A 15,412-nucleotide genomic window follows, 5' to 3' on the forward strand; every position below is an offset into this window, starting at 1 on the left:
TGCGTAGAGGTTTTTATGAGTTTCTGTGCGTATAGTAGTAAACTTGTGTGTGGTCTGTTCTATTATTCTATTTGTGGAACCTTCTTTATGCCGTGTGTGTGTGTGTGTGTGTGTGTGTGTGTGTGTGGTAGGTATACAGGACTCATCGTTTCGACCCCACAACACTTTGTAGCCATACCCAGTACTCTACAGCCAACAGAACAAAAGATATCTTTGTATTTCCCGTTACGACGCTGACGTAAGACGTAAGCACCGATTCCTTACACTCCCTTGAACGCATGAACGGTGGTCCGAAATTCCTATTTCTTTCTCTTTTCCGGATCTGAGTCACCCACGAATAAATTTTCTGGCCTGGTTATGAACTGCAGCATTTCCAGCCTTGTCATAGTGAAGGGAAATTCCCCAAGCACTGTGTGTGTGTGTGTGTGTGTGTGGGAGAGAGAGAGAGAGAGAGAGAGAGAGAGAGAGAGAGAGAGAGAGAGAGAGAACACACACATAACCTACCCGGACTGGGGGGGTTCTCTGAACGCAATAGGATCAACGGAGAACCCAGTGAGGTAAAGAAGTCCAAGTGGCGGGTTTCGACGGGCGGATTTTCCTTCATGGATCTTTTAGTGGGCGAGAGAGAGAGAGCGAGAGCCTTTATCAGCCAGCAAGTTGCAAGTGATCCCCTCACAGTAGCGGAAGGCCTCGTGCCGACGACACCTTTGAACGGGGGAAAACACATCTTTGACTTCGAGTACCCGATCCTCTCGAATCAGGTCATTAGAGAAAGAGGTTATCTGTGGCGATTGTTTATGACGAAGGGGTAGGTAGCATTCAAAGAAGAGGGCCGATTTCGGAGGGTCCTGGCATGCAAACGAGCCCATTTTCAAACCACTGGGAGTTGGAGTGACAAAAATTGGCTGCTAATGCCAACGATATGAATTGATCAAACTTTTTGTGTTGGAAAGACACGAGGCTGAAGAGCAAAGTGATGGACGATGGTTCTAGAATCAGTTTCTGAAGAATGCTATACCATACATCGGCTTCAGAAGTGTTCTAAACTCTCATTCTGTCAGACAGACCCAGAGTCTGCAGTTAAAAACATGGGTGCATGCGGACGGATTCGAAAACCTGTGTGGAGGGAAGTGCCAAACACTCCAGTGCCGGGTGTCGCAAGTCGACATCATAACGTGTGCACTGTTTGATCCTCGATCATTGTTTAGGTATATGAATAGGGGAGTGTGTGTGTGTGTGTGTGTGTGTGCGTGTGTGCCCTCTGTGTCGTACTATCCCTCAAGTGTCCTGGGGTTGGAGGATACGACACGGGAGGTGGTAATAACAATGAGCGTCTGTCTCCATGCTGCAGGCGACACAGGAGGAGGAAGACCACCTGGATGAGGATGTGGAAGACGCTGATATGGTATGGGGGGCTGCTCCTCCTCCTCATCACCACTACGACAACACAAGGTGGACGACGTGAGCTGGAAGGTAAGAGTGCTAATGTTGTCGTTCTCTTCCGTTCGAGCGGCGGGAGGTGGGTTGGGTGGGTCGGGACGTGTGAGGAAATGTGGTCGTCTTGTACCTGGGCCACCCTAGAGAGAGAGAGCGAGCGACTGGTTTTGGGTTAGCTTGAACTGCTTGACGAAGGTGATTCCTATAACAATCGAAAGCCTCTGTGTGTGTGTGAGTGTGTGTGTGTGTGTGTGTGTGTGATATCTCAGATGTGTAAACCTAATGAAGTTGATGAGACGGATTTCATGAAAGAAAGAGATGGAGAAATATGGATAAAAACAGACTTAACCTGATGTTTTGGGATTACTCTATACATCTCGATAGACGTAGAGTGAGGCGCTTTTATAAACGCCACCACCACAGCGGCACAGATAACATTTCCGGTCTTTAATCCTCTTCAAGCATTTAAATTTTCCCCCAGTCTGAAGCACAGGATGGAGGAGGGCCGCCACTAACCTGACTCTTATTTATAGAATTAGATACGAACTTTTGACAGTTCTTTCTAAACCATTTTGTTCTTTGTGATCTTCCGTTTTCTACTGCCCGTCTACCCCACAGCGTCTACCGGGACGACGCAACAACATTACTATGGTACAGGACGACTGATCAACGTCATCTAGTGACGCTGGACGACTGTTCGTCCTCTTATACAAGGCCTCTGAACGAGTGGGGGGGGGGGCGGGGGTCGTCACCTACGGATGTGACGAAAAGACACGAGTGACGAACTGTTTTGTGAAAACTAACCTTTTTTCCACAGTGTTTCTTCTATATGTCTATACCACATCACTCGTCAGTGGCTATAAAAGTGTACAGAATGAACATCCTCCCCGGCAGGGCTTCGCATTCGAACTTTAGAAAGAAATTAAGTCGTCCGGCGACAACAGAAGCCAATCGAAAACCGATGTGTTCCTTTTTCTAATCCGTTTTCGGCCTCGCCTAAAACAGATTAGATCACATCCAAGCATAATCACAGATATATTCATATCATAAATAAAGCTATGAGTGCTTTTAATACCACCCATACATATCGAAACAATCCTCCATATTGTCTACCAGATATCACTCGCCATTAAACCTCTGTAATGACTGTGTTTTTGACGATTCCTTTCCCCCTTTTTCTACTGGACAGCTCGTCAGCACTGGTGGGACCTGGCCCAGAACGAGCTGGCCGCTGCGCTGAACGTCCGCCAAAACTGGAATGTGGCCAAGAATGTGATCATGTTCCTTGGTGATGGCATGGGCATCACAGCCAACACCGCCGCCAGGATCTACAAAGGCCAGAAGGAAGGAAGGAATGGAGAGGAAGGATACCTCACGTGGGAGAGATTCCCCAACGCGGCGCTCCTCAAGGTACCAAAGTCTCGCTTCATACTTGGGTCCTACTTTGTTTCTTTCCTTGTTCTTTCTTCGTCTTCCTGTCGGTAAAAGTAGTATTGTCATAAGTTTAATTCCCGTCTCCATCTTGCCTCCTCGCCGTCGTGAAGACGAGAGATTTCCTGGGAAATCATCGTCTCTCATGACGAATACGATCTGTGCGATGTCTGTTTCTTTCCTTCACCGCTCAGCTTTGGAAATCCTTCCATGTTCTTGTCTCTTTCCTAAATCCTACAACTTGAACAATTTGAGAAAAGACTGTGTCAATAATTTCCACAAATATTCTTCAATGGTGTCCTTTTGATACCTCGCTTCTTTATCTCTGTAGCTCTTATCTAAGGTCTACCAGCCTCGATAAGATTGCCTTTTCCTAATCTTTTCTTCGTCCTTGTGTATCTTCTATTTATCCTGCTCAAGTTTCGTCCTTGAATGAGAGAACTTTCGTCCGTGACTGAAGCCATCGACGTCAGTTATAGACCGACAGTTTAACGTAGATTTAACAGGTAACGTAGCGACGTTCTCGTCCTCTGGGAACGTCTATAAGAAAGAGCCAGCAGTTCCTCTCTCTCTTAATCATTGCACTTTAGCATCATCCAGTTCCTGTGCAGTACGACAACTGCAGTGACCACACCCACCCCCTCTCTCACTCGCTGCCTTCCAGACGTACAACGTGGACAAGCAGGTGCCAGACAGCGCGGCCACAGCCACCGCCTACCTCTGTGGGGTCAAGGCTAACTACTACACCCTCGGGTTGGACCCGGAGGTCATGCTTGGGGACTGTGCTGCCAGCAGGAACTCCATCTACCACACTCCCTCCATCCTCACATGGGCCCAGGAGGCCGGCATGGACACAGGTCAGGTCAATACTGGAGTTATTAATGACCCTACCCTAAACTAAGTTGAATTAGGTGACTATACATACCCTCAGGGGTTGAATTAGGTCAGTACTATGACTCTTAATGACCATTAAGAGCGTTGAATCAGGTCAATACTATGATTCTTAATGACCCTACCATTAGGACTGAATGAGGTCAATACTATGACTCTAATGACCCTGTCATACCTGAAGCTGAATTAGGTCAATACTGATTTTTAATAACCCTCCCATACACAAAGGTGAATTAGGTCAATACTATGATTCTTAATGACCACAAACAGTGTTGAATCAGGTCAATACTTTGATTCTTCAGGACTGAATTAGATCAATACTACGGTCCTTAATGACCCTACCATTAGTGGTTGACTTTGGACTTGATAACTATGACTTTACTTGTCTGATGTTGTGCACGAGCAAGAGTTCAAAGGTCATTTATCAAGGTCATTTACGAATATCTTTGTTTTGTTTTCAGGCCATGAGTTTGTTGTTTTGATAATTAACTCTCCCAAGGTCATGGAGCAGTAAATTGTTTATCTTTTTATATATATATACAACGTGTGCATTCTATTGTTTACTACCAATTGACCAAAAAAAAAAGCTTGTTGGAGTTCGTGGTGTTGGAGGAACAGTGACTTTTATTTTTTCTAAAAACTTCCTGGATTCCAGTCCTGGAAATGATGTATGATATATATATAATGACGTCTGCTAAGGACTATATAATGGTTTGAGCTCGGAGAGGTTTATCTTCGTATCCTAAACACTGATCCCAGTTTTTTTTTTTTTTTTTGGGGGGGGGGCTAACAATCAAACGACTCGTGAGACCGGAAATACTTAAATCATCTGTTGAGGTGGTTATCTTTCACATGCACCACGGCTGCTTGCATATCCTACTCATGGATCAACCTCTCCAACCTCTCTCCTCTCTCTCTCTCTCTCTCTCTCTCTCTCTCTCAATCACCTTGGTTCGAAGGCTTTCCATCTTTTCATGGCAAGACTTCATGTCATCATCATCTTGGTTCGTTCATCAACTCGTTGTTTCACCGACCGTAACAGTACTCTACGTGATCTTCTAAATACACTATATAAGAACCACGCAAAGTTCAGCCATGCAAAGTTCAGCCATGCAAGGTTCAGCCATGCAATGTTCAGCCATGCAGAGTTCAGCCTCGTGCATTCTTTGCTTGTGGACAAACTTTCCACACTTGCTGATCCCGTAACACTACCCTTGCGATCTCTCTCACTTAAACGTGACCAAACAAGTGTTGCTAACCATGCAGGTATCGTGACCAAACAGCGTTACTAACGTTGAAGGTATTGTAACCAAACAGTGTTGCTAATCATGCAGGTATCGTGACCAAACAGCGTTACTAACGTTGCAGGTATTGTAACCAGCGTTACTAACGTTGCAGGTATTGCAACCGAACAGCGTTACTATTGTAGCAGGTATCGTGAAAACAGTATTACAAATCTGGCAGGTATCGTGACCACAACAGTGTTACTAACGTAGCAGGTATTGTAACCAAACAGCGTTACTAACGTAGCAGGTATTGTGAAAACAGTGTTGATAACGTAGCAGGTATCGTGACTACACAGTGTTACTAACGTAACAGGTATCGTGAGTACACAGTGTTACTTACCTTGCAGGTATCGTGACCACAACGCGGGTGACCCACGCCACGCCCGCGGCAACCTACGCCCACTCCGCCCACAGGAACTGGGAGTGTGACGGGAACTTGGGAGAGAAGGGGGTCGGATGTATGGACATCGCCGACCAACTGGTGTCTGAAAACCCAGGAAAGAATATAAAGGTGAGGTTAATGGTCCACAGCATGAGGGAGGAGGTTAATGGTCCCAGCATGAGGGAGGAGGTTAATGGTCCCCACCACGAGGGAGGAGGTTAATGGTCCCCACCACGAGGGAGGAGGTTAATGGTCCCACCACGAGGGAGGAGGTTAATGGTCCACAGCATGAGGGAGGAGGTTAATGGTCCCCACCACGAGGGAGGAGGTTAATGGTCCCCAGCATGAGGGAGGAGGTTAATGGTCCCACCACGAGGGAGGAGGTTAATGGTCCCACCACGAGGGAGGAGGTTAATGGTCCCACCACGAGGGAGGAGGTTAATGGTCCACAGCATGAGGGAGGAGGTTAATGGTCCCCAGCATGAGGGAGGAGGTTAATGGGTCCAACATAGAGGTTAGTGACCCAACTTAAGGGCCAATGTTAATGACCTAACATAGGGGTCAAGGATCATGACCTAACCTAACACAGGGGTCAAGGATCATGACCTGACCTAACACAGGGGTCAAGGATCATGACCCCAACATAAGGGTCAAGGTTAATGACCCAAAACACCTCAACCTGTTGAGATAATGACTTTAATGATACATGATGATGACACGTAGCCTCGTTAGCCCAACTGGCTTAATGACCCACAGTCTTCATCTTCGTCTTTATTTTGCCGACACGTTTGTCGTGTTGGTGTTCACAACGACACCGTCTCTCCCACAGGTGATCCTGGGAGGCGGACGACAGGTCTTCGGGGCGGGTCTGGGCTCGGTCGACAACGACACATGCATCCGGACGGACGGACGGGACCTGACGAAGGAATGGTTGGAGGACAAAACCAACAGCGGCCACACGGGTCGTTACGTCACCAACACGGGAGAACTGCACAGTGTTGACCTCGAGGATACGGACTACCTCCTGGGTACGTGAGATCTCGTGGACGGTACTGTATGTGAGGTCTCGTGGGCGGTACTGTACGTTAGGGGGAGGAAGGGAGGGAGGGCGGGCTGTACAGTGCAATAACTGGTTAATCATTTGATGTCAATAATCAAGAGAGAAAGTGTTGCTTGGTTGTAGTTGGTCTGGTCAGAGCAGACACGGTACAATGTACAACATGGGTCAACCTGATCTCCCTTGTCCTTTTCGTCCCCCATCAGGTCTCTTCGCAGACTCCCACACGTCCTTCGAGGTGGACCGCTTGGTGGGGCCTTCAGGGGCGCCCTCGCTCAAGGAAATGGCCCTGAAGGCACTGAAGTTCCTTCAGGAGAAGAACAACGGCTTCTTTCTCCTGGTGAGTCGCTTCTCTGCCATGATCATAACTCGTAGGTTCTCCTATAGGTAAATTATTCTTTATCGAAGTGCACCGTGGCTCTCTCTCTCTCTCTCTCTCTCTCTCTCTCTCTCTCTCTCTCACTAAAGCCAGCTTTTTCTGCTTGCACCCTCTGAACTAGAGATTACGTTTCGTCTACCACAATTCATTGGTAAAATAAGAGCTGACGCCTCGTAGTGTTGACCAATTTCTGGAAAAATCTGTTTTCCCATTTATGCGATACGACGGATAAACGGTGTTATCATTATGATAAAGAGGGTCTCTTTTTTATTTCATCTAATTCTTAAAAAGGGAATGTATTGTTGGTTTTCGTTTATCTCTAGTCTCCAAATTTCGTTAAGGGCTGTGGTGGTCAAATGGTTGTGGAAGACGATGAGGGCCGACTTAGGAAAAATATCTACATGGAAAGATGTGTTCAGTTGTGGTACTATACCTTTTTTGTCCCGTCTCTCTGTGCCTCAGTCTATCTTGTCCATCCATCCGTCCATTCCCGTCCGGAGCACTAAACTGTTTGGATGAGATAAACTCTGTAACATTTCCTTTATCAAATCAAATCACCGACACGAGATTAATGCCCCATATGCCACGCCTTTCTGTTGCCCATTAACTTCAATAATAGTCTACAGAGAGACGCAATAAAAGCCTACAGAGAGAAGCAATAATAAACTACAGAGAGACGCAATTATGCACCTACAGACAGACGCATACTTTATGAATTCACTCATCCAACTCAGGGTATAAAAGCAATTTTTTTTCTCTCTCCTTCCTCTTCCTTATGAAGACTTACGATCTGTATTTGGCATGCCGGCAGAGGCCTTGGGTAGACAACGAAAGAACCGTAACAGTTCGCCGCGAGTCTGCGCAGGCGCATAGACCCGGGTTGGGGGGGGGGGGGGGTTGGCGGTGGGGTTGTGGGGGGTGGGGGGGGTTGTTACGTAGTATCTTTATGTATATAAAAACTTGGTTCTTCGACCTCCGCGCGGCCACGCCTTCCTGCAAGCACCCCGTCTGATATCATGACCTATTACTATAAGGTCATTAAAAAAAAAAAAAGAGACAGTCTAAAAAGAAAAAAATAAATGATAACACGTAACTTGGGGAGATATAAGCCAAGCCTCTGAATTAAACTCTATTTCATAAATGTTATCGTGTCATTTATGATTTATCTACCGTAATTTACTTAACTGGTTAGTTAGTTCGTGTGACTTAACTGGTTAGTTAGTTCGTGTGATTTAATTGGTTAGTTAGTTCGTGGGACTTGTGTGGTTTATCCCGAAATGACACATCGAAAGCGCCATGGGTTTTTGAATGGATATCACAGAAAATGTGATATGAGATCGAACCTTTGCGGAATTTCGATATATTTCCCATTACGAAAAACGTAATATCAGTATGACATATCACGGTCGGTGTTATCTTATTTTGTCAAACTGATATCGTTGTTTTATCTCTTAAGATAACCAGTTCCATGAAGGTGTGGGTTGGTGTGTTCAGTCAGTATGTCTGCCAACAGGTGTGTTCAGTCACTGTTAAGTCAGTGTATATCTGCCAACAGGTGTGTTCAGTCAGTTTAAGTCAGTGTATATCTGCCAACAGGTGTGTTCAGTCAGTGTAACTCTGTGTATGTCTGCCAACAGGGGTGTTGTCAGTGTTGTCAGTGTACGTCTGCCAACAGGGGTGTTCAGTCAGTGTTGTCAATGTATGTCTGCCAACAGGGGTGTTCAGTCAGTGTTGTCAATGTCTGTCTGCCAACAGGTTGAAGGTGGAAGGATTGACCACGCTCTACATGACAACTTACCTCGCAGAGCGTTGGAAGAGACGGTGGTCTTGGACAACACCGTTGCTGCCGTCCTTAAGGTAAGATAAGGGTCCTGGCCCTTGTTAACCCGTACTGTGTAACCCTTATTACCCTGCCCTGGCCCTTGTTACCCTGCCCTGGCTCTTGTCACCCTGCCCTGGCCCTTGTTACCCTGCCCTGGCCCTTGTCACCCTGCCCTGGCCCTTGTTACCCTGCCCTGGCCCTTGTCACCCTGCCCTGGCCCTTGTTACCCTGCCCTGGCCCTTGTCACCCTGCCCTGGCTCTTGTCACCCTGCCCTGGCCCTTGTTACCCTGCCCTGGCCCTTGTCACCCTGCCCTGGCCCTTGTTACCCTGCCCTGGCCCTTGTTACCCTGCCCTGGCCCTTACTCTTAAACCCTACCTTACCGTCACTTACCCCATTACCTTGCCCTGCTCACGGTAACTCGACCCCACCACCCTCATCCTTGCTCCACCCCAAAAGAAACATCGCCAGTTGTAAGTCACACTCAAGTCGCATCAGTGGGCGAAGGATCCTAACAACCTCGAAACATCTAACAACCTTGTTTCAACTCTTACCTAGGAGATTGCCCCAGAGATACACAGTGTCAGATATCACCACAGTTGAACTTAATTCTTTGGTCAATATTATGGAGATGGTGTGGATAAATAAAGGAATAAATGAACTTAAAAGAATGACTATGTTATTTCACGTAGTCTTTAGATGATATCAAATTGTCCTGTATTAGAAGCGAAGGTAGAATGATATGTAATCGAATTTCTCCATTTCTGGTTCTTAATTTTGTTAATAAGGCTCTCAGTCCAGATGTTAAATACAATGTTAATCTTCACCTTATGAAGCATAAGGAGAAAACATCCAACGTTAAAATTCATATAATGTTAATCTTTCCCTTACGAAGCAGTAGAAGAATAGATTCAACCCCAGATGTTAAATACAATGTAAACTTCCCCCCTTATACAGCAGTTGTAGAAGAATAGATTCAACCTCAGATGTTAAATACAATGTTAACTTCCCCTTATAGTTAAACACATACAACCCCTGATGTTAAATACAATGTTAACCTTTCCCCTTAGAAAGCAGTAAAAGTACGCATTCCACCCTATGTTAAATACCATGTTAACCTAAGGCTAGTTAGCAGCAGGAAGACAATGTTAAGCAGGTGTTGTTCATCGTTGCCCCACACAGGAGGTCGACCTGGAGGACACGATGGTCGTGGTAACGGCTGATCACTCCCACGTTATGACCATTAACGGATACCCCGACCGTGGCAACGACATCTTGGGTGAGTCCATCCCTCGTTGTTGTCGTCTCTGGCTGGCGGTCGTGCTGGGCTGGTACTACGACCACGACCACCACTGCTAGTGCTGCCAGTACGACCCCCTTGCCTCACTGTGGCGGTGTTTATCGACGTACACCACACCAAAAAAATATCTTCACATCTTTATGGCAGACAGTGTGACGAAGACTAGGGTCCTGCCCTGGTTTCCTTATATATATATATATATATATATATATATATATATATATATATATATATATATATATATATATATATATATATATATATATTCTTTTCTTCTTTCTTTCAAACTATACGCCATTTCCCGCGTTAGCAAGGTAGCGTTAAGAACAGAGGACTGGGCCTCTGATGGAATATCCTCACCTGGCCTCGTTCTCTGTTCCTTCTTTTGGAAAATTAAAAAAAAAAAAAAAACGAGAGGGGAGGATTTCCAGCCCCCCGCTCCCTCCCCTTTTAGTCGCCTTCTACGACACGCAGGGAATACGTGGGAAGTATTCTTTCTCCCCTATCCCCAGGGATAATATATATATATATATATATATATATATATATATATATATATATATATATATATATATATATATATATATATCCCCCAATGTTCATAAACCAAAGTATACAATGTACAGTACACTGTGTTCAAACAGTTGCAATGCATCTTATTTATTCTTTATTTCGAGAGTAATTCCTATACAGATCAGACGCCATGATTATTAAGAAATGCGTTTCACATTCACACATACCAGCCCTACCGAGACAACAGAATTCGCAGTGTTCATTTTGAAATCTCTCGAACTCAACCGTAAAGATAATTCATTTGTTGCGTGTACGTATGTTCAGGGAGGGTTTCCGTAGCCTTCTCTCGTCCACACGAGTATCAATTGTCCTTGAAGTTAATCATGACCCTAACTGGATTATCTCTTGCTGTCTCTCTCTCTTTGTCTCTCTTTGTTCCACTGTGTCTTTCTCTTTGTACCGTATCGGCTAATCCATTACCTTTGAGTGTACTCAATGATTAATCATTTATCACAGAAGTTTTCCCTCCAATCATCTTTCACAAAGGATATGATTGTATTCATGAGAAGTCAAGATTATTGAATATTTCCCTAAAGTCAGTCTCATGTGAACATTTGTTGGTTATACTCTTTTCCCCAGGTATAACGGGGGATATATCCAAGATAGATGGCCTGCCTTATACCACTCTGATGTTCACCAATGGCCCGGGGTATAACTACGCCATCGAAGGAGACAAGGTAAAGACCCCGCGATCTAATGCGTTGTAGATATTTAGTCTGTGCCTCTGTGGTGTGGTGGTCAGCTCCGCTGGCTCCTAATCCACCGGTCTGCGTTCTGTCCTCCGGCGCGAGGCAGACACCGCGCTACACAGTTTACCCAGCTGTTCCTCCCTTCTCTGCTTGGTAGATCAGTAAGTCAGCAGCAAGTCTGGGGTATGTGTAGTAGAGCACCAAAGCTGTAACGGGGATACCCATCTGATGGCCTGTGACTCGGCTCAAGATTCCTCAGGTGCGTCCATGAGCTGGGACATGGCCCTCCCTTACAGGCCTTAAGTGAGTCTACCAAGGGCGACCATGTCCTGAGACACGGCCCTCTCTCTCTCAGGTCCCCCCGGCGCGCACTACGCATGCATACTAACATCATCGAATTTCTCCACGACATAGGTGGTGCGTCAGGACCCGAGGGATGCCAACGTTAAGCATATGGACTACAGGAGCCAGGCCGCCGTGCCCGCGTATCCCTTATCGGAGACCCACGGAGGGGAGGACGTCGCCATATGGGCAGTGGGTAAGTCCACATCGAAGTGACACATCGAAGTGATGACACACTGCCTCTCTCTCTCTCACGAGTGCGTTTGTCATCATTCCTAATAGTCATCATCCGTTAAAAACATTTTTACCTTTTCCCCAAGATGGCCTATATTGCTTCAGTACACTTATAAAGGTTAATGGAGTAGGTTAACTAACACAATTTTCCTTTTCTCTCTCTCTCTCTCTCTCTCTCTCTCTCTCTCTCTCTCTCTCTCTCTCTCTCTCTCTCTCTCTCTCTACGACCCAGGACCCATGTCTCACCTGTTTCATCGAACCCACGAGCAGCATTACGTCGCCCACGCCATGGCCTACTCTGCCTGCATTGGTCCCAGTGCAGACAACTGCGAGAGGCCGGCCCACGCCTCCTTCACCAAGGACCGCGCCCCTCCTAAACCTACCACGACACATCCTACCATACTCCTGCACGGCCTGAGGAAACCCAAGTCTGGACCAGCAGGAGCTGCCAAGCCAAAGTTCCCAACTCTCTCCTCGATCCTTCAGGATCTGCTGGACGACAACGAACAGAAGGTGGGTGGTGTAGTGGTCACTCGCTCCTTGGTACACAGGTCCTCCCAAATGAACGCCTTCACACCCACGACTTTTTTTTACTAATTACTCAATTGCTTCCTTATGTACTTGGCTTAATTACGCGAATGTTATGAGGGGTTAGAAAAAAAAATAAGGATTATGTTCAGCCAGTACTTTGAACACTTGGGTACTCAAGAACCTGTTCATGTTTCTCGTGTGTTCAGCTGAACACCATCATAATCACCAATGCACGAAAGTACCTTCCTCTGACAATTACGCTAGTTGGATGAGGCGATCATGCCACAAACCTCTGTTGTCTGTTTATCAAGTTTGTCTGTATACATGTACTGTTGTTGTTTACATGTAGTGTCTTTAAACGTATTATTGTTTACACGTATCAACGTTTCATCCCTGATTTGATCTGATTATGTCTCACATTCCGATGTGTTCAACTCTCTGTAGCTTTGCTGATTTCGAGACTAATTTTCTGTGTGTGTGTGTGTGTGTGTGTCTAAGGCCATGTACACTAACCACAACCCCTTCTTTTAACAATATCTTGCCCCTTTGCTTGTACAAGGAACGCCAAGGAACAATCCGTTAACACAGAGATTATCTTGCATTCCAGATCATGACAGCTCTGGGCACGGAGTCTGTGAGGAGCTATTCCATCGCAAGTGACCTGCAGAAGCTCCTGGGTCGGAGGTCGGCCCCGTCTCGACGTATGGTGTGAACCTCCAAGACCCACCACCTAAGACCAAGCTTCACCTCGCCTCTCTCTGTCCATAGCTGCTTCCCAGCGTCAGTTGGTCTAACGTTCGCTTGGCATGGGATCAAGATTGATCCTCAGTGATTAATCAAGTACTACACGATTAATATTGATCCTCAGAGATCAATGAAGTACCACAGAGAGCAGTTCTGTCTTGATAAGAAACTAGGCCATTCGCTTTAATGTCTTCTGTATATTCACATATGATCCTACAGAGATTTTGCCTCCAAATATTCCTTCAGTGTTGTCCACATTCCTGTGATCAATAAAGACGATCCCTCAGATCACCCTGTGGTTCTACAACTGCCATAGTTTATATCAAGACTATGTCTACGACATTTTGTAAATCATTGCTCAAAATATTTGTATATATGTTTTATCTTATGTCTTCGGAACACAAGACGGGAACTTATCTTTTAAAAGCATTTCGTTAGTAGCATTTACCGAAGCAGTGTTCATCTGCCATCGCCATTTCCAAATGTTAAACCAAGTACTGAAGTACTTGTTTGTGTGTGTGTGTGTGTGTGTGGGTATTATTATTTGTGTGTTACGGTAAGAGTTTCACACTCGTGTTTCTGAGAGTGTATGTGTAAAAATCTTTAGCATATAAGATTTTGATATATATATATACATATATATAACGCTTAGAATAAATTACATTAAATACATCAATTTCCTGAAACTGTGGTTTCATTAGACCGAGTACAAATATGGCAATACCTGCACAATGGATCTTATAGTCTAAAAAAAAAAATATGAACGCGATGTAAACGTACAATATTTCCCTCTCCTGCCATGTTGACAGAAACGCACAACCCTTGGCTCTGAGTCTCATCATTTTGAGTGTTGTAATACAGGAAGGTTTTGGATTTCTGGGTCTTCTCAACTCCCCATATTGCTTACGCCTCATTTAAGTTGCTTCCTCATACGCGCAGGAAATATGTAATACTCTATATGTTCCATCTGACTGTACACACACACACACACACACACACATATAATTATCCCTGGGGATAGGGGAGAAAGAATACTTCCCACGTATTCCCTGCGTGTCGTAGAAGGCGACTAAAAGGGGAGGGAGCGGGGGCTGGAAATCCTCCCCTCTTGTTTTTTTTTAATTTTCTAAAAGAAGGAACAGAGAAGGGGGCCAGGTGAGGATATTCCCTCAGAGGCCCAGTCCTCTGTTCTTAACGCTACCTTGCTAATGCGGGAAATGGCGAATAGTTTGAAAGAAAATATATATATATATATATATATATATATATATATATATATATATATATATATATATATATATAATACACACACACACACACAAATGATTCCAGAACACCTTTTATGGAACATCTGCGCTACAATCAGAAGCAGGGTAGTGATGGACTCCCTTTTACAAGTCGCAGAGACCCTCTCCCCTGAGGTCAGAACATGAGACTAGGTCATAGGAACTGGCCGTTAAGCTGGGTCGGGTGGGGCAATACAACCCTACGTTTTCTTTTGTGTCTGATTCAACTTTGACCTGGAGACCACACCTCTTGGTGCTTAGTTTGCATATCCCATTTTCTACGGTAATGTGATGAGAGACTGTTCAAAAGTGACAGTACCTCCACTCCTTACGATAGACATTAAAGTTATGGGGGGGGGGGGGTTGGAAATCACCTTTTGGGGGGGGGAATGATCCAGAGCGAAGAACGCTGCTGAATTCAAGAGGTCAGAGGTCAAGTCAGGATGCGGGCAATAGGTCAAAGAAAGGTCCGGTGGCGCGGGAGGAGGGGGGTTGGGCGAGGGGTGGTTCTCGACCCTGTAAGGACCCCCCTCCCTCCCTAACCACCTCGCCCTTAAAGTATGCATAAAAGGCCTATCCCACTTGGTCACAAGGATGAGGTCATTACCCCCCCCCCCCACCTCCTAAATGATACTGAATGATACTAAATGGTACTGATAGTTATGAGTCAATCGTCAATACGTCCACTAAAATTTCACACTAACTCGTACCCTCTGCCATACTGGTTTTTGGAGGGAGGTCAAAGGTCAAGGAATAAGTGGGTCAGCACTTGAAAGCCCCAATATCCGTGGACGCAAGTAACACTAGAGTGACGTTAAAAAAACATACGCTTTACAAACGTAGCTCAAACGTAAAGCGCAGTCATGGAACTACGCATTTAAAATTGGTGTAAATGATAGAAATGTTGAGAAATGATTTCTGGCTTTTAGGGGTAAAAGCAGTGGTACCAACGCATTTCCACGGCCATCCTCACACACTTGCCAGCACCGCTATAGCCTTAGTCTAACGTTGGCACTCCTGCCTGTTAGG

General features: G+C 45.5%; 1 protein-coding gene across 1 annotated transcript; it reads left to right on the forward strand.

Moving 5' to 3' along the window:
• Window positions 1-1,338: 1,338 nt before the first annotated feature.
• Window positions 1,339-13,731, forward strand: LOC139752924 (alkaline phosphatase-like). Its single transcript, XM_071668989.1, has 12 exons — window positions 1,339-1,473; window positions 2,627-2,847; window positions 3,533-3,725; window positions 5,393-5,556; window positions 6,257-6,455; window positions 6,691-6,824; window positions 8,619-8,720; window positions 9,867-9,963; window positions 11,137-11,234; window positions 11,661-11,784; window positions 12,055-12,335; window positions 12,961-13,731. The coding sequence occupies exons 1-12, from the start codon at window positions 1,380-1,382 to the stop codon at window positions 13,063-13,065; spliced, it is 1,812 nt and encodes a 603-aa protein (XP_071525090.1). The 5' UTR covers window positions 1,339-1,379; the 3' UTR covers window positions 13,066-13,731.
• Window positions 13,732-15,412: the final 1,681 nt, after the last annotated feature.

The sequence above is a fragment of the Panulirus ornatus genome, chromosome 13 (genome assembly GCF_036320965.1).
Source record: "Panulirus ornatus isolate Po-2019 chromosome 13, ASM3632096v1, whole genome shotgun sequence".
In the NCBI taxonomy this organism is placed as follows: Eukaryota; Metazoa; Arthropoda; class Malacostraca; order Decapoda; family Palinuridae; genus Panulirus; species Panulirus ornatus.